Source organism: Cynoglossus semilaevis, chromosome 12 (genome assembly GCF_000523025.1).
Source record: "Cynoglossus semilaevis isolate Cse_v1.0 chromosome 12, Cse_v1.0, whole genome shotgun sequence".
Taxonomy (NCBI): domain Eukaryota; kingdom Metazoa; phylum Chordata; class Actinopteri; order Pleuronectiformes; family Cynoglossidae; genus Cynoglossus; species Cynoglossus semilaevis.
The window spans coordinates 6,006,401-6,025,752 of record NC_024318.1 but is presented as its reverse complement, the minus strand read 5'-3'; the positions used below and the strand labels follow the sequence as shown (position 1 = coordinate 6,025,752).

The 19,352-nt window shown below is 41.6% G+C and overlaps 2 protein-coding genes across 2 annotated transcripts in view; both read left to right on the top strand.

The window, feature by feature from the left end:
• Window positions 1-1,025, top strand: part of LOC103387204 (apoptosis-stimulating of p53 protein 2) — a 31,305-nt gene extending 30,280 nt beyond the window's left edge. Inside the window, exon 22 of the transcript XR_003051393.1 lies at window positions 763-1,025. The gene's annotated coding sequence lies outside the window, so the exon portion shown is untranslated. The remainder of the gene's footprint in view (window positions 1-762) is intronic.
• Window positions 1-14,649, top strand: part of LOC103387203 (semaphorin-4G-like) — a 19,133-nt gene extending 4,484 nt beyond the window's left edge. Inside the window, exons 2-15 of the mRNA XM_008321735.3 lie at window positions 1,062-1,264; window positions 6,632-6,780; window positions 7,395-7,457; window positions 7,583-7,681; window positions 7,789-7,882; window positions 7,956-8,069; window positions 8,579-8,733; window positions 10,171-10,346; window positions 11,112-11,256; window positions 11,374-11,596; window positions 12,003-12,118; window positions 12,225-12,379; window positions 12,715-12,773; window positions 13,445-14,649. Coding sequence (XP_008319957.1) covers window positions 1,141-1,264; window positions 6,632-6,780; window positions 7,395-7,457; window positions 7,583-7,681; window positions 7,789-7,882; window positions 7,956-8,069; window positions 8,579-8,733; window positions 10,171-10,346; window positions 11,112-11,256; window positions 11,374-11,596; window positions 12,003-12,118; window positions 12,225-12,379; window positions 12,715-12,773; window positions 13,445-14,454 — 2,682 coding nt within the window. The 5' untranslated portion in view covers window positions 1,062-1,140 and the 3' untranslated portion in view covers window positions 14,455-14,649. The remainder of the gene's footprint in view (window positions 1-1,061; window positions 1,265-6,631; window positions 6,781-7,394; window positions 7,458-7,582; window positions 7,682-7,788; window positions 7,883-7,955; window positions 8,070-8,578; window positions 8,734-10,170; window positions 10,347-11,111; window positions 11,257-11,373; window positions 11,597-12,002; window positions 12,119-12,224; window positions 12,380-12,714; window positions 12,774-13,444) is intronic.
• Window positions 14,650-19,352: the final 4,703 nt, after the last annotated feature.

Below are 19,352 nucleotides of genomic sequence, written 5' to 3'. Positions count from 1 at the left end.
TGCCGCATGTGCACCAAGACAGCAGCACCAGCCGCAGCAGCAGCAGCGGCAGCAGCAGCAGCAGCAGCAGCTCTCCAGCCAACCACCGTCAGTGTCAGCCCTCAGCCACTGCAGGGACTTTCTGTTCCACTGCAGTGCTAACGCCCGTGCTCCCCTGCTCCTCTCTGTTCCATCCCCAACTCTGTGTTAATAGATTTGTGTCGTGTGTCTGTGCATGTGTGTGTGGTCATTATAGATGGGAACGCCTGGACCTTCAGCTCTCTGGGGCTTGAAAGGCTGGGTTTGTTTTAATGAAAGGCATTAAAGAGTGTGACTGTTTACCCAGAGAGCGAGTGTGTGTTTGTGTGCCATTGTGTGTAAGTGTAAATGTGTGAAACAAAAAGAGACGAGAGAGCCGTCACCAAAATTGGACACAAACACATTATCCCTCCCTTCACTTTTGGCGATGAGTTCATTCTTCTGTGGTAACAACATTGGCATTCACATTACACACAAACACACACACACACACACACATCTCTGATATGATCATATCAAACAGCTTTGGGTTTTGTGTGTGTGTGTGTGTGTCTCAGGTGTGTGTGTGCTGCTGCTGCTGATGCTTTAAGTGGCCTCACACTCTCATCGATCGGGATTCTCTCCACATGGCCGTTTAATCCTCAAGTGTTTGCGTGTGCCGTTAGCACGTAACTCTGTTTGACAGACGTTGTTTGGTTAGCGATATCCCAGTCATCTGTTTGGACTGGCTGCTGCTGCTGCTACACACACACACACACACACACATATTCACACAGCACTTCCACCGTTCCATTGATCTTCTGAAAGAATTGCGCCTAATATTTTATTGAGTGAGATGCACTCTCGCATCTCTTTCGTGTCTGTGTCGTAATCCATGTGAAATCCTGCAGATCAACCTGTTTACTGGGTCAGACCTCTGTGGTCAACATCTACTTTGTGGAATTTTTTTGTGGCCTCCTCAGTAACATCACATGGTCTTTACTGATTGATTTATTTCATATGTTTTAATTCGTTTTCTTACACTTTTTATTTTCATCTTTCAGGTTTCTTCAGTCCATCCTGTCCGAGGGAACATGTTTGCCTGAGTGCCTCAGTCGAAGTGGTCCAAGAGGGTTGACCACCATGGGGTGTGCGGCAGTGATGCAGGTCCTGCTGTTGACCTACTGTGTGTTTGTGGCAGCGGGTTACCCGTTCAAAACGCCCCTGGACCTGGACGTGACTCCACGAATCACAGTGTTCAACCGAGGTAACTGCACGGGATACACATGATTCTCTAATCTCAGAGAAAGAGTCTCTTTAAGACCAGGGAGTGGAGGTTTCTTTAATCTTTCACTTCGGTCAACAGAAACGCATTCATTTCTACTTTGCAATGCAATAATGTGATGCGTTTTTCATCCCCTGTCAGTTCTAGCAAGTTTTAATTGGCACAAAGATGAGGTCGAGGCTGCAAACCTGAATGAAGGTCCTCTGGTGCAGAGTGATATTCCTTCATATAATATAAATAAAGGGCTCATTAGGAAGTAATTATCTGCGACGTAGAGCTGAAACTGAACAACTGAAGGTTGTGAGGTCAATCTCAGACCCAGTCTGATTCTTTTACTCTGTAAAGATGAATAAATTAAGGTTGTCTACATTGGTAGAAACCTCTGCTAATGTTTATTTTAATAATTAAATTATATTTTCATTTAAGAAAAGGCTGAAAAAGGGATATCAACAAAGTTTTTTTTTTCATCTGTTGTACTTGTGATGTCCTCCAGATGGGAACACGAATACTAACAGCACGGCATAAACACTGGCAGAAAGAATGGAGACAATGGCTTCCTTTTTTTTTCTTCCAGATTCACAGTAGTCTGGAATAATCCCAGGTTCATTTCCTCTAATGACTGTTCAGGGTTTTTGTGCTTTCACATCTATTGGACCCATTCACCACAGCACAGATGCTCGGTTGAAGTATCTTCCCAAGAGGCACGTCGGTAGTGGCAGTAGAAAAAACTCAGGGATTCGTCCCCAATCTTCCGGTTCCGCAGCTCATCATGAGGCGACAGTTTCTGGTCCTGTATATTCATACATTGTCAAATATGCAAACTATCTTTATGATCCACTCCAGGACATTGAACTGTGTAATAGGCAAGTGCTTGAGGATGAAATGAAAATCAAATGTTTATGCAGTGCTTCGTTTTTTATCTGCTGCAGAACTTTTCTCTTTTCCCTTCTCTTTATTGTTGCAGCTGCTGTTTTTCTACTTGTTTACAACACCTTTAATTTGATCTCTCCGTTTTCTACCGGTCAGTTCTTTTCTCGTCTTCCTCCTGGCTTCTTTCTACACTGATGTGCTGAAGCTTTTCAGTACCTGTGGTTTGGACATTAAAACTACATCTAGACATCTGGTATAGTTTCATGTCGAAAATTTCCAATTTTAAAAGCTCATAAAATTTGAAGAAATCTGTCCAGAAACAGGAGATAATGTTCTCGAGAGTTTGTCTTGGTACGCTTTTCAAATGGCAGCTGTGTTGTCATTCGCTGACGCTGAAAAAACATCCAATCAGAAAAGACGTGTTGCGCTAACTGCAGTTCGGTAGTGGCTGTAATGTGAGGGCGGGAAGGGAAGGAGTCAAGGCTGTGAGGAGACTGAACGCTGTCGGTTTATCTTTGCTGCAGTCAATTTATCAACTTTTATTATGATAAAAAATAAACCATTAACTTTTTCAACTATTGGCTGCCTGTAATTAATGAACCTTGGCTAAAATTCTTTTTTTACGCTTTTTTTAGGCTTCATTTGAAATTTGTCTTAGAAATGTAACTGTTATTGTGGTCAGTTCATTTGAAATTTGTCTTAGAAATGTACGTAACTGTTATTGTGGTCAATAATTTCACCAGTGCAGGATCAGTGAAGTTCAACCTTAACCTTGTATAAACTATTGTCTTAAAACATAAAATACAGGAAAAATCCAACAATTGAAAGCTGTTGGATTCCTGTACAAAGATGTACAAGGATCTGAAAAATAAATAAAAAACTGCGTTTGACTGATGGCACGCACCTGAGGTCACAGAGAGGGAGACAGGAAAAATGTGGTTACTTTTGAATCTCTGTAGAGTATCCAGGGAGACTGACACTGTTAAGGAGTTGAGGAGCATTGTAACCATGACAACTGTCATTGTATGGCACAAGATGGTCATTCGCGGTGTTGTTTTTTTTTTTTTTTTTTTCTTTTTGCTGCAGATGTATAGGCAAGTGAGTATATTTGTCTTCTTTACTGGTCCCATTTTTTCTCGCTCCAGGACCTTTTGGTGTGTGTGCAGACGAACAGAGCTGTAAAACTGAGGCTCATCATTTCAGGTTTGACCTGCAGCCAAATCTGCTTATGCAATCTACCGTGTGGAACAATATCCTCCTTCTTCTCTTACTTATTAGTCATCTCTCCTTTCACAATACTCTCTCACTTGCTCGGTGTGTTTCTTAATACCTTTATCTTGTGCAGTTTCTATACATCATCAGTTTGTCTGAAGCAACCAGGTCCTCCTCCACTCTGCCCCCCATCACTCTCTCTCTAACCTCGTCTCCCATCTAAAATTGTCTCGTGCACAATTCTTACTTTTTCACATATCTTTCTATTTAATTCATCATACCTCCAGTCCCTGTGTCCTGGCAGTAATTCACCTTTTAGTAGTAAAGTACTTGTTATTGATTTGATCTATTTATGGCTACGAGACGCTCAAACTAAGTCGTGCTCAGAGATAAGGTCAGAGTGAGATCTGTATAATGGGTCCAGACTTTCTAGATTTTTCTCCATGTCTGTATAACAAGTGCAGCAGGACTTTGTTTTGATGGGACAAATTCACAAGAGCAGAGGAAACTTGGGGGAATTAAAGAAATGCTGTGGCCTTTTTTTTTTTCAGATTAATGCCGTGGAGTTTTATCCTGGTGCGTTTTCTCATGAACCTCTTAAATGTTAAACTTTACCTGGAGATGAGGTCGTCCTCCAGGAGTCAAACATCACTGCTGGTTTGAAAATGTTATTTGAAAAAGGCTGGAGTCTGTGTTTTTCAGTACTCAGTTTGGAATGATTACAAATATTGTTAGCACTGTACGGATTTTATTCACTTGTGAAGAACTTTGTAACCTGCAGCACCGGCCGCTCAGAGTCAGCTGAGTGAAGAACTTTGTAACCTGCAGCACCGGCAGCTCAGAGTCAGCTGACCTGAGTTTGTTTGTCCAGTCTGTCGGTTCCTGTCAGAACATTTGAACTGTACACAGGCCCCGGCGCTGCAGGGTAAACTTTTATGTAAGACTGTCACATCACAGTCCAACGCCTTTGGGTTCACACAGTGTGTGTGTTTGTGTGTGTCTGCACGTGTGTGTGATTACACCTGAACACTGTGTTCTGTGATGATGAGCCGATGTCCCTCTTACGCCTCTCTTTCTTGTTCTGTCCCTAAAGAACAAAACAAAGTTCCCTTTGACGCACAGTCTGGAAAACTGAGGCCAAAATGTCTCCATTTATTGCAAACAAATCTCCCTCCGAGGTCCAACTCCCTCAGTGCGGATGTTTTGTGTTACCCTGCTCCTGCCGTCTGGCCCCTCACATACACAATAGGTATTGTGCATCGTGATACTCGGATTACACACAGGGGAAACATGGGTATTATCTCCGTTACACTTCTCACAATAATACATACTTATCACGTAAGAATGGGAAGCGAGCGTTTCTGGAAGTCATAAGCGTGTCACCTGCTGAGGAGCAGACGGAGACTCCTGATCAACCAGGTGCCGACTGTGATGAGATTCCACTGCCACCAGCAGCACGGCTGGAGCTGGAGAGAGCAGAGTAGGTTGTGTTTCAGCAGCAGCAGCAGCAGCAGCTGATGGGAATCTTAACAGCAGCTCACTTGATAATCTTGTAGTGATCTGAGCGGGGAGAGATGGGGACGATGGAGGGTTTTGGAATTCTGACTCTGTCTGGTGAAATCAGTGGAGTTTGTCCTGAGTGCAGATGAAGGTCCATTCAAGATTGTGGGGAAAAATGTGCACAACACATGTCATGTCATTGAAAAATAGATTTCATTGACAATGGTATCTATCTACACCAGTCATGTGCACAGAATGGGGCAGAGAAAAACGGAATGTGTTGCTGATTGTTTTTGGTTTTTTTATGAAACATTTTTGCATTTTAAATTTGTGTTATTCAAATTTTTTTTTTATTAAACTAATATACTGCGCAGAAATCACTGATTTTATTGTTCACATTTGAATAAAACTGTGAACATAAGGGCAGATGAATGTGAAATTTGACTCAGCATTAGTATTAAAAATGACCATTCATTAATCCTGAATAATGACCTCATTAGAATTGGTTTCAGTCAGACTGTGCTTATTTTTCACGTGGGTGACGTGAAAATGGGACAAACATTAGCAAAAGAGGCGAGGATAGATTAACAGGATGATTAAAATGGTATAAAACATATTTAACGCTATTTTCTTAGGGTTGTGTGGGACTAAAGCCACTCCCAGCAGTCAGTGGGTGATTCTATATGTGCGAGAATTTATCAAAGACCAACAACTATTTATTTCAACTGATTATTTCATTCATATCTGAGGATAGTTTAGAAACCTCTGTTGTCTTAATGGAGAGAAAAAACTAAGTAACAGCGAGAGCCAGTTCCAGTTAGACAAACTGTTGTCACATGTTTTCAAGCATCCAATCAGCACTTATTGTATTATAGTTTGATGAATGAGTACCACAGCACCACAGTTGTCACAAGCTGCTCTTAATTAGTTTGATGATTGATTTTATTCATTTGAACAGTTCTGTTAATTTATTGTGTTGGGTTTTTCTTTTGTCATTTTTGTCTCAAAGCACAGAACTGTGAAGTTACATAAAGAGTGTTTCTGTGCAGCTTTGCTACAAAAGAAGGCATTTTTCCCAGCAGTCTAAAAAAAGACGTTCATCTTTTAAAGCCAGAATCAAGGAACTAGGCTGCAGAGAACTCCATCGTTTAACTGAATAGATTTAGATGTTTTCTTGTTTTGTTTTTTTTAATCTTTAATCTTTTGGGCCCCACAGTCTCAGTGAGCGTGACTTTGTTCATCAGCACAAATATGGAGTGAAAGTCTCAAACAGGCAGAGGGGTTTAGAAAGTGGAGGGTTTTTTTTTTTATCAGCAGAAAATATATAATAGCAGCAGAGCAGTGTTTGTGCAATGTAATTCCAAGTTAGCAATTAAATAAATATTATTGAATTATGAATTTTTATCATTAACTCTTGATTTGGAAAATTCCGAGGGTTATTTTTCCATGAAACTATATGATGTTCAAAACTAATTTGTTGAAGTGAGTGACTTATTTATAGCTTACATTGTAAGTTGTAACAATTTTTGAATATTTTTTTTGAATATTTTTTTTGAATATTTTGTCCCCGTGACTTATTTATAGCTTACATTGTAAGTAACAATTTTTGAATATTTTGTCCTGCTGTTTCTGCCCTTTTTGGGCAAATTTAAGTCATCGTTGCTGTATTTTTAACTCTCCTCTCCTCTCCTTTCCTCTCCTCTCCTCTCCTCTCCTTTCCTCTCCTCTCCTCTCCTTTCCTCTCCTCTCCTCTCCTCTCCTCCTCAGGCCTCCGGGGCTGCAGGCGTTTCCAGTCTTCCACCGTCAACTACAGCACCATGCTGCTGGAGGCTGACAGCGAGCATCTCTACGTCGGAGCCCGGGGCGTTGTTTACCGTCTCAATGCCTCTGACATTTCAGCCACTTCTGCCCTCACTGTGAGTTTGTTTTGTTTCCATGTGGCTGTATGTTCTGTACCTCGGCCACCGTGTCTTCAGCTCTGCCACAGCTTGATTTGCATATAACAACATTTTCAGGCAGGAGTGTTCATATTCCCTCCACCTCCTGTGTATTGTGTGTGTACACATTCTAAATTTTCTTCTTCTTTTTTTAAAGATAAACACAATAGCTCTCAGTGAAACCACAGGGACATTTTGCTGCATAAACATTCATATTCATGAAAATGAACAAAGAAATGATTGGAATAATGTGTCTTCAGATTTCATTCTAATTTAGCTACAGAAAAACAGAAATAATTTAATGAACGCTGTGTTTAAAATAAGAGATCTGGCCTATTCATTGTTTTTTTTTCTGTATAACAGGATTCAAATACAATTAGTATTTCTTTACGAACGTTTGCAGTGTGTTAGTTTGACATTAAGTCACACATTTGCTGTTTACTCTCAGCTGCTTCATGGACTAAGTTTTGCAGAAAGTTGGGATGTGAATATGTACTGTACATATATTTATATATGTTTATATATAATATATATTTATAAATGTTTATATATATAATATATGTGTCTCCTGTGTGTACCATGGTGTGTTGTAGATTAACTGGGAGGTTTCCTCTGACCAGAAGCAGCAGTGTCTGCTGAAGGGAAAAGACAATGAGGTAGGAATTCACTGTCGTTTGTCTGTCCTTTATTTATGTTTTGTGTATGATATATTTTAATATTCACATCACTCTCTACTCACTGCAACCTTTGTTTTGTTGGTTTATTTTACCTACTCTTCCAGACCGAGTGTTTCAATCACATCCGTTTCCTCCAGAGGTTCAACTCCACTCATCTCTACACGTGCGGCACTCACGCCTTCAGGCCGCTCTGTGCTTACATAGTATGTTCATGCGCAGCAGCTGACAGTCCATCTGCTGCTGATAAATTAATCAGTCATATTTAATTACTATCTCAAACTGTCTCACCTGTTGCCACTTGATGTTTCAGGATGAGCAGAAGTTTGTCATTTCTGCTCAGCCTGAGGAGGGCAAAGACAAATGTCCATATGGCCCGACGACAGGCTACACCGCCCTCATCATAGGTAAGCCATTCAGTAGTTGACAGTTAATTCCTGAGTTTGGCAGAGGGAGTGAATTAACACCCTTAAACTTCAGACCAGCAGATGTATTCAGCCTCCCAGTATGAATTCAGAAGTTTTCCAGATATTCGCCGTAACTCTCCACCTCCCACCCTGAGGACAGAGGACGCCCCCACACGCTGGCTCAACGGTGAGAGAGACTTATAGCAGTCTGTAGTAAAAACAGAGAGTTCAGCTTCCATGGTATTCAGCTTTTTTACTACTGTCCGAAGTAACAAAAAAGAACTTTCAGCTCCAGAGTCCTGAACATGCTATGAATATTTTAGCCTGAAAGATTTAATTCAGTGTTCAGTAAAGTTCAGCTATGAGGCAGTGCAAACTAGAGACCTTCAAACTGTTTTTTTTGGGGGGGGGTTTTCTCGAGCCTGTTGCCACGACACGGCGTTCCTGATGTTGCATGATGAATTTTTAATTTAAGACCTTGGATCAGTTTGGTGGTAATAAAATCAGCTCTGTTGTCACTGCCCAGTGAAACAATCACATGCTGGTGTTCTGTAGCAAATTGGGTTCAATGTGCCATGGAAAAAAAAACATGATTAAAAATGATTCATCTATAGCTACGTTGTGATTAATTCAATTTTTAAAAAATTCTTCATTATTCGACATCCCTGAACTAAGTCCTTTTTCTGTCCAACACAGAGGCAGACTTTGTCGGCTCTGCACTCGTGAGGGAGAGTTTGAGCAGCAGCACTGGAGACGATGATAAAATCTACTTCTTCTTCACTGAGCGCAGCCAGGAGCAGACAACAGCCTACAGCTCCAGCAGGGTGGCGCGGGTGGCTCGGGTTTGTAAGGTGAGGGTACATTTCAAGGAGATGCAGGAACATATTTCGCATCCGAGAGCGGAGCTGTGATAAGTGATGCGGCGGTTGATGAGAGGAGAGTGCGCAGTAACAGATGAGAGGCTTCACGGAGAATACATTTGTAACAAGGCCTCAGGAGAACAGTGCGGATGATGAATGGGTTGCAGAGTCTTTGTGCCTCAGAGCCAGAGGGCTGGTGTGACTGCAGGGGAAAGGCTGACTGTTTAGCATCTGTGCCTCCCTGTTGGCTAATATTTGAATGATTTACATTCTTTGTTGCTCAGGAGAACAGAGGGAACCGACTGTACAGCGTAATAATCTTGTCATTTCCCCCCCGTGGCATCTAAAAGTGACACAGTCTCACTTCTCTCGCTGGAAGTTTGGTTGGAGTTTTTTTGTTTTTTTTTGTCTCACTCGAAATCACTTGCATCAGCAAGTTTTCAATTTGCCACTGGTTGAATAGCTTCAAGAAAACAGCATTGTTCATCCGTCACTTTTTTTTTTGAGTAACGTGTATGTGATTTGTCAGTGTGTTAACCTACAGTGATTGCTGTAAAACTTTCTGGGACAGATCATAGGTCACACACAGAACTCTACAGAGCTGCGTCACTGCTGTGAAGCAGTGGAGAAGACAGGAAGTACTTTGTTTAGAGGTGACACCTCTCTCTACGTTACGATATAATGTGATTACTATTATTATGTTAATGATTTGGTTATTATGGAAATTATTCTACCAAGTACGACTTTTAATAAGTATTCTCAAATCCAGTTTAAAACAACAAATCATTTCGTAGTATCAACTTCTATTAATGCAAATGCAGCAGTCCTCCTAGGATTAGAAGATAAACATGTTAGGACAATAAATCACAAATAAATTATTCACTTAAAAAAAACTAAAAATCTCCGGGTGCTCACAGTATTCCTCAGAAAAAAAAAGTTAGTTAAAAGCCAGAAACTAATATGTCACATCCATTGGACCTTTACATAAATCTGGAAAAGAGAAGGAGGTTCATTTTCCATCTGTTTATAATATTTGTTAATGAAAAATGACTTGGTAATTTTGTTCAGTAGAGAATGAGGTCTATAGTGAAATTTCTATAGTGTATCATCACCACATCACTGCATTTGATGGACATCCAGCCTGAAGGTGTATCAACATCACAGACGTTCACTGTTGCTACAGTCTGACCACTGAGTGTGATGGTGATGTCATCTCTCATCTCGCTACAATTACAATAATCTGCTTGGACAATTTTGCAATTTGTGTCTTATTCAAACACTTAGTGACTGGTACTGTATCACTGTGTTGTTGTTTTGCTGTATTTAGGCTCTTTACAAGCTTTTAATCCCCCTGGTGTGAACGACACCATGTACAGTATTTATGACTCCTTTAAGTCCCTCATCCATTTTGAAACTGTATCCCCTCAGGGCGACCGCGGAGGCCGCTTAACTCTCCAGAAGCGCTGGACGTCCTTCCTGAAGGCCAGACTGATGTGTTCTCTGTCCGAGTACGACTTCCACTTCAACATGTTACGCAGTGTGTTCGTCGTGCCAGGACAAACGCCACAGGACACACTCTTCTACGGCATCTTCGGCCTGGAGTGGTGAGATGCGAATTTCTGTGTTGTCTTGAAATTCTGTTCTGGTGAAGGTGCCGTTAGGAGTCGAAGATGAAAAGAGGGCAATCAATACGTGAGAGTTAGGGAGGGGAGACAAAGTGCAAAGAAGTTCGTTTTATTTATTCAAACTGTGGGAAAATAAGGGAAGGATTAAAAAGGATCTGCAGCAGACCCAAAAACAGATTTAATTTTAAAATGCCAATGTTGTTCTTCCGTCTTGTTTGATCTGTGGTTACTATGGCAACAGGGAGTTGGTCTCCACATATACGCCTTGTACAGAGTTAATGTAAATAGTTTTAAACAATAGTTCCAGCTGCAGTCCTTCTCCTGGTGCAGTGAGCAGACACTTCTGTCAGCACCTGGACCTGAAGATGAGACACAAAAAAATACATCACTGCAGCCGCGGAGAACTGTGATAACATTTCTTTTCTTTTTTTTTTTTTTTTTTTCAAATGTGTTTTTTTAAAACTCTTGTGCTGACTAAGAACCTACGTCTTCCCTGGAAGAACTATTTGTAGTCTTCGTCTCCATCGCAGGAATCTCAGACACGTACGACTTCCCTCTCTCTCCCTCCACTCTGTTTGTTCCTCCTATTTGTTTCTTTTAAACATCTCAGTTAGGTGATGCTACTGTAGTTCTACTCCCGTCTCTATGGAAACACTGCGTTTACTGATGTTGCTGTGGGGAGAATGTGTCCTGGTCTTTCTCACTGTGTGCGTGCGTGTGTGTGCGTGCGTGTGATGCTTTTAGGAAAAACGTGAAGGCGTCTGCTGTGTGTCGGTTCTCTCTGACTGAAGTGCAAGAGGCCTTCCAAGGACCCTACATGGAGAACCAGGACTCGGGCTCAAACTGGAAGGAGTACATGGGAAAGATCCCGGACCCCAGACCTGGAACGGTAACGCTGGTGGCTCAACCAGAATTGATAAGCTACTTTGTAGAAATGATCCTAGGTTGTTTTAATGTAAAGAAGCAGAAGCAAAGATCGAGAACCACCTTTGTTGTTGTTGTACAGTGTATAACCCAGGCTCTGAGGGCGCGGGGCATCAATGACTCCACCTCGCTGCCTGACGACATGCTGGACTTCCTGAGAAGGCACCCACTGATGTCGCAGAAGATTCAGCCTGCAGACAGACGCCCCCTGCTGTTTAGGAGGACCACACACTACACACAGTTGGCCGTGCACATGGTCCAGAGCTTAGATGGACAAACGTACACTGTGCTGTACATGGGCACAGGTGAGCACAAGAGATTTACACTTGACAAACCCGTGACTCTACGGTTGAAGATGATCGTTCTGTGATCCACCACAGATCTGTTAAGATGACTTGTTCTGTGATCCACAGCAGATCTGTTAACTTAAACGACTTAAGTCGAAAGAAAACGAAAGAATAGACTGTCTGTGCTCCACTGATGGCCTCAGATGTCTCTACATCTGTTTCTTATATATAATCTATGGTAGTCTTCATGAATAAGAACTGATCACCATACACTCACTCAACCATGCAGCAGATTTGATGCAAGACATTTACTAATAGTTTTCTCTCATTTCCATTATTTGAATATTAATATTACATGAGTATGAATACATTTGTCAGATTAAAGGGTATTTTCTCCACGTTAATCCCTGCCTGTGTGGCTCAGATGAAGGATGGCTACACAAGGCAGTTGAAATCGACGGTCAACTGCACCTCATCCAAGAGCTTCAACTCTTTGAGGAACCACAGCCTGTGAACAATCTTCTGATTTCTGCCCAACAGGTAGTTTGTTCAGCCTTCACATGTGACCGTTAGGGCCAAATGGCACAAATGTTTCCGGACAAATCTCGGTATCTTCAAATTAAATCCTCCTCCTCTGTGTCTTCAGATGAGTGTGTACGTGGGCTCCCCGTCAGGCGTGCTGCAGCTGTCACTCTCCGACTGCCAGAGATACACTTTCTGCTACGACTGTGTCTTTGCCAGGGATCCTCACTGCGCTTGGAATGGCGCCCAGTGCGTGGACATAATGACCCAATCTGACAGGTGTGTGTGTGTGTGTGTGTATTGGAGTCAGATCAGGTGATGTAGGTGCTGCTGGTGCCCTTTAGTGTGTGTTTGGTTTGGGTAACCTCAGGTATCACGGTGTCCTGTCACAGCGTCAGCTCCTAGAAGTGTTGTGTAACGACCTCGCTGCGCTGGCAGAAATATCGGCCAAAGTGATAACAGTGCGTGTAGCTGTGTACTTAAAGGACACTCATTAACCTGGAGAGCAATGCTGAGTCAGTACAGAGCTGTGTAGTAGTTTAAAAAAATGGAGATATGGATCAGACTAGAGCAGCAGGGATGTCACACATTGACTGTTTTCTCTTTCTCTGCAGATCCACATTAATCCAGGACATTCAGTTCGGCAGCAGGGGCTGTGAGAACGTACAACACGGTACATAAACACCTGACAAAAACCACAGTCAATAAATGCACAGAGAGCGCTGTGAGAGCGGATCTTTAAATTTCTTGCTTCTTTGAACGTTGATTATGACAGTGATTGCAAAACAATTTCTTGCTTCTTTGAACGTTGATTACTCTGACAGTGATGGCAAAACCCTCTCATTCCTTCTTTAATCACGTTTTCAGTATCTCTGCACTGAAATCTGTTTGAAATCACGTTCACCCACAGTTTAGTCTGAGAAAATGTGACAACTTTTTCCCTCGTGTTTTTTCAATTTGGGTATAATTTGGAATAATTCAAACTTGTTGGTTAAACATGATTCTGTATCAACTTTTGGTGTTGACATGGTATAAAAGGAGCATCCACCAATGACAGACCTCAATCTGTTTGAATTTCAACATAGTCTGGTTTTTGTAGAAACAGCCTCTTTGTCTTGACTGTCCTGCCTGCCATTTTTGGCTGCTTTTATCAGAACTCGCTGCATATATAAACATACAGGAGGTTTAACTTTTATCTTGTTTTGGCATTTGAGTTGAGTTTTATGCCCAAGGATGTTTTTTCATTTACTGGTAATGTTGTACCTTATTATTATTATACTCGTGTCTGTCAAAGAAGGGAGAGTTCCAGGCTGCTAACCCACAGTAATCTTTCTGTTGTTTCAGATGTGATGCAGCGCAGCCGCTCCGTGCGTGTGGGTGATGACCTGCTTCTACAGTGTGAGCTCAGCTCCAACCTGGCCACTCCCCTCTGGACTCTGGACGGCAGTGAGGTGCAGGGTTACGACCTGAACTCAGGTTTACGAATCGGCACAGATGGACTGTTGATCATCGAAGCGCAGCAGGACCAGAGCGGGTTGTACACCTGTCATGGTGTGGAGAACAACGTCAAGGTTCCCGTACTTAGCTACAATGTCACTGTCAACCCAAACCTGCCCCCACTTCCACCTCTTGAACCTCACGAAGAACCTCAGGACCTCGTCCCCACACTGCCAGCTCCGACTGAACATACGTCTGCAGAGAGGCCTGTGCCGCCACCAGTGGCTCCTCTGCTCCCACGCTCGGAGCTGCTCTCCCCCAGAAACATGGAGGCCATATACCTGTCCCTGATCACCATCCTGGGCAGCCTGTGTGTGGTCCTCACCACTGTCCTCGTCTACGTGGGCTTCTGCCTCCGTGTGGGTCAGAGAGGGAAGTACTCTTTACGAGCAGCATCTGCGGCATACCCCTGCAGCAGGAGGCACAGCAAGAACAGAAGAGCAGCCAGGAGCTCCTCCAACATGGAGCTGAAGACCATCTCCAACCACCACAATGGAAACGGCGTTTGTAATGGAGGTTCCAAGCAGCAAAACGGTGACGTCCACGACGGAGGCCTCCTCCAGATTGTACCCGGCGGAGGTCACACCTCTTTAAACACGGGGCCTCCTCCTCCCGCGCCTCCCCTCCCCCCTACACCACAACATCTGCCTTCACACTGCGACTTCCCCAGTGGACTGTCGGCTACGCTGCCCAGCGTCCTGAGGAGGATGAATGGGAACAGCTACGTCCTGCTGAGACAGAGTGACTCTGAGACCTCCTCACCTGTCTGTTACTCCTTCTCAGAGGAGCTCAACCGGATCTTAGAAAAGAGAAAACACACTCAGCTTCTGCCCAGACCTGACGAGAGCTCTGTGTAGAAAGATAGGACGCCCCATGTGGTGGGAGGACTGATTTGGTTTTTTTAACGTGGTGCTAAAGTGCCTGTCACGAGATTCTATATTGTTTGTGGACCAAAGCAATAAGAGTCTTATTTATGTTTGTTTTTTCACATTCCTGCATTTTGAAACTTTTGAAAAACAACCGAACTTATTAATTGAAGGATGGAATATGAAGGGAAACAAAAAGGAAACAAAAAGTGTCATCTACCTCACCTTAACACTGCCCAGGAGGACATGTACATTCAGACTGTAGTCTGTAGACTGTAGTCTGTAGACTGTAGTCTGACACAGCTGAGGTCTCACTCAGAGTCTGATACACAAACTGTGAAGAGGAGCAGGGCCTCGTGGGAACATAAATACACCTGAAGTCATGACCATATTTGGCTCAGTTCAGTCTGTACATCAGCAGGACACAGTATGGACGACCTGGGCTTCTCTTTTAAACAAGACACTGAAGTGAACACAGAAGAGTTTTTTTTTTCATGTTTGTTACTTTGATTAATTTTCCACTGTGGAAGGTAACCAAAATACACCAGACACAAGACATTCACTGGTGAATGAATCAGTCTTTAATATTACCGTAAAGCATCTGGAGCAGTTGACATTATTTAACCATAAATACATAATATTAAAGTTTCATCTACAGTAAAGAACATTATTGCTAGGTAAATGTTGTTATTTATTGGATACAAACTAATTCTATTTTTTATACTATAATGTAGCTGCAGCACTAATTATATAACCCCATTGTAAGTAGGTTTAATGGCTTTCATTAATAAACTAATTATATAACCCCATTGTAAGTAGTTTCAATGGCTTTCATTAATAAATTATGTATATTATCATGGATAAATGCATAGATAAATCCGTAAGGGTCTAAAAGTACTACAATATACTTTTTAATACCCACAGGGACACAACTGGAATATTGAATTCTGATGATTTCACCACGTGTTGACAGAGAAACCTGAGGAAACTTTGACAGTATTATTGATCTTCATGCACTTTAACACAACTATGCGGGAATAACAATTTTCATTTTACGGTTTTAAGTTTTTTTGGGGGGCACTGTTATGGAGTCTGGTTCGACTTCCTGTCAGGAACCAGCTGAGCTTTTTGATTGGATGTGACACAGCAAGAAGAAGTGAAGCAGCAGAAACCACTGCGTTTTTCTGAATCGAGGCGAGATTAGGAGGAAAACCTTAACTCTGTGTGCGTGTGTGTGTGTGTGTGTGTGTGTCAGCTAAGCCTGGATCTACTGCTGGGGCAGAACATAACACAGAGGGACTGACAGTGGAGCACCAGAGCGTACAGCCAAGGTAAACAGTTCTTATCTCTTCACACATCTATTAAACATGTCCTCACTGCCAAACAGGCACTCAGACCTAATGGAGTTTGAGCGCACGCTGGATAAATCAGAGTTTGTCATCTGTGTTTATTGAGTTATCAAAATCCATCTCCATGTGTAATAACTCCTGTTCTTCAGTCACTGCTGTGTTAATTAAACCTGTCTTACAACTAGTCTGACCTTATTATGGCGCTGGTACGACAGCAGTGAGTCACAGAGTCGTCCACACAACTCTCTCACAGGTGGTTTAAATGGGCGCCACACTTTGACCAACACGAAACATTCGTTCATGCACTTTTTCTGCCATCCGTCGTCTTCGTTTGCACCCATGTCCAGGTCAGCTCAGGTCCCCTGGCTCACATCATGTGAACAACACAATTATGTTTGTTTAAATAATACACAACGTCTGTTTTGCTAACCTGCATTAACAGTATTATTGTATTATTGTGTTTCTGTTTTTAACCTATGCAGAAAAACCATTGGTCTTTTTTTGTCACCTTGTACATCTAGTACAAGATGAATATTTAATGAGTCGTCTCTCCCCAGTGCAATTTAAATGCAAAACATGTGACTAAAAAATAAAACAGGCAGAGTCTAAAATAAAATTTCTAAAATTGGAAAGTTAGCTTGGTACCCCTGCTGGTCTATGTGCTTAGGTTTTGATCAGTGAGGCAGAGTGAGTGATAGTTTCCGTGCATCCTGTTTATCCATGAGTATTTCCTGTGGCAAATGTTTTGGAAACACTGGTTCAACCCTGGATGTTCTCCCTGTGTGACATGGTTTTCCTCCAGGTGCTGTTGTTTCCTCCCACAGCCTGAAACCACGCTCATTAGGGAATTGGATTCATTGGACACTCAGTATTGGTGTGAATGTGAGCGTAAATTCTATATGTGACGCTGTGACAGATTGGCACACTGTCCCGATGTGGCATTGGCTCCCTCTCCTCTGCTCTGCTCTGTAAGCTGTGGTCTAACAAATAAACCCTCAGATAGAGCGCTGCTACAACAGGAGGTTGTAATAAATATTTCATGACGGCAGTGCAGCATTAAGATGTCGTCTTTGCGTTAATATTTTAGTGTTCATTTTTAATTTCTTATAAATTTGCAAATGGTGCATAATTTTGAGTCTGTTAATTAGATGGGGTTTTTTTTCCCCCATTGTGGCTCTAAGGTTTGCTCCAGATTCATCTTTGGTCCTGGATGTGATTGGGTTTGATGCCCCCTGGTGTATTGACGCACTTGTGTAAAATCAGGTTTAACTCAGGCTGAGGTATCAGAGTGATGGTGATGTGTTATGCAGGTGCACCAAGACATGAAAGAAGACAAGTGCTGCGTCCTTCACATATTAAACAGCTTCATTAATAAAACCTTCCGACCTGGTTATCAATCACAAGACAAGGTGAAAACCAAAGCAGCATCTCAATTGCCAGGTTTTGGCTCCATGTTCTCGCACCATCAACTGGAATCAATTTTGTTTAAGAGTGGAACTGTCACAAAGTTTTTCTTTTTTTTTTTTTTGCCCAAGTGTCAAAAGTGAATTAATATGTGAACTCGTGAACTTTTTTTTAATACAGGGTCAATACGTATGGTGTTATTTACGCAAACTGCATGGAAAGGTTTTTTACCTTAAGAAGATTCTTTTTAACATATTTCCCTTTTCACAATTTCATCATCTTCCATCTGTTATTTGTCTTTCTGTTCCAGCACTATACAAGGGGGAAAAGGTTGTTTTGTTTATTTGTCATATTAGGAATACCAATATATCTCAATTAATTGTGTTTAACTGAGATAAATTAAATCCACAGCTCTCCTGTCACTATTCCAATTAAATGTTTTTTAATCATTTGACAGCTCTGATAAATATACATTCTAACATTTGTGGCTCATTTTCCTGTTTCTGATAAATATACATTCTAACATTTGTTTTGTTTTTTTTTCTTACAGATCTTGTGTCATCGTTAGTCCTTTCCCATCAGGCTAACGCAACCATCCGATTTTTTGTGTCATTGTTAGTCCTTTCCCATAAGGCTAACGGAACCATCCAAATTTTGCTGAATGTGAAGAAAAACTACAGTTTTTGGTTAAAAGTTTAAAAAGATAAAATCCTGAAGGAGCAGCTGGATCAGGACGACGGTAAAAACAAAAACCCTCAGCTCTACTCTCCTTTACCACAACCGGAGTGACGACTGTTGTCTTCATCGTCTGTCTGGTTGTGTAGTGACTTTTTTATGTCACACTTGCTGCATGAATTCTCTTCCTTCACTGCTGTTTGTCTTCCATGTCAAGGGAACAACAAGGACTCTCCTCCATGGTTTAAAAAAGTGCCAAAACTTTTGATTATAAAAAAATAACTTTGTGATTTTGTTTTAATGAAAAAAAAAATACAATGATAATTTTTTTGCTAAATTTTCAACATTGTTTTCACTGGCAGTAACCAGTTGAACCAGTGGTGGCCCAGAGCATGCAGAGCACCAGTGACACTGGTTGATGTCTATAACTTACTTGTTTACTGATTTGCTGTAATTTCTCTTCTTTTCTGTCGCTGTTACTTATTCAGTCTGTTTGCATCTTAACACCAGGTCTGTGCACAAAACAAATGTTATATAGCTGGTAAACATTTCAGACCAAAACAGAATAAATTGTGAATTTTTATTAAAAAAACAAAGTGCATATTTGACTGATTTTAGCCACAACAACAGACAACGGTCATAAGAACAAAACTCATGTTTTGTCTCTGTGTCTTTTTTAAAACATCCAGCCAATCACTGACCTCTAGGAACTGCAATAATATCCAAACTGCTTTTTTGGGGGGGGTTTTCAGTCAAATGAAGTTCATGTGAAAGTAAATCCACAGAGTCACCTTCTGTTGGGTAATAGAACTTGTTTCCTGTGGCGTGTACAGCTGTGTTCAAGGAGAAAATGTTGTCTGGTTAAATTCCCGACCCTCTACCACCATCAAACCCCCACTGCTTTTGTTTTGGGGCATTTACTGCACTTACAAAAAAGGTGTTAAATTGCTCATTAATGCAAATATCCAACCAGCCAATCACATTGCAGCATTATTTTGATTTGATACAACATGATACAGTGCAATACAATATGATGCAACAGGAAAATTCAACACACAGAAAAGTGTCAACATGTGTCTGTAATATAATTGATAATAATAATAATAATATAGTGAGATATTATGGTATAGTTTTAATGTATTATTCTAAAAATCCTGTTCTTCTGTGTTAAATAATTGTTACCATGGTTGATTCTTATTACAGGAGATTTTAAACTAATGTTTGACTGAATTCCACCAATGTTGAACTTAGAGATGTTATAAATGTTGGCTTGTGACCTCTCTCTGACATGTTCTCATGCTCCTGGTTGACAGAGGAACCACTTAGCTCACAAAGAGGAACTCACCTGCTGTCATAAATTGGCCGCCCCTTAAATCTGTGTCAGTGAACGCAGCCAGAGGGTAATTTGTGTCACGTTAGTCAGCCACAACTACCGCAAGATGATTGTCACCATTAGGCTGC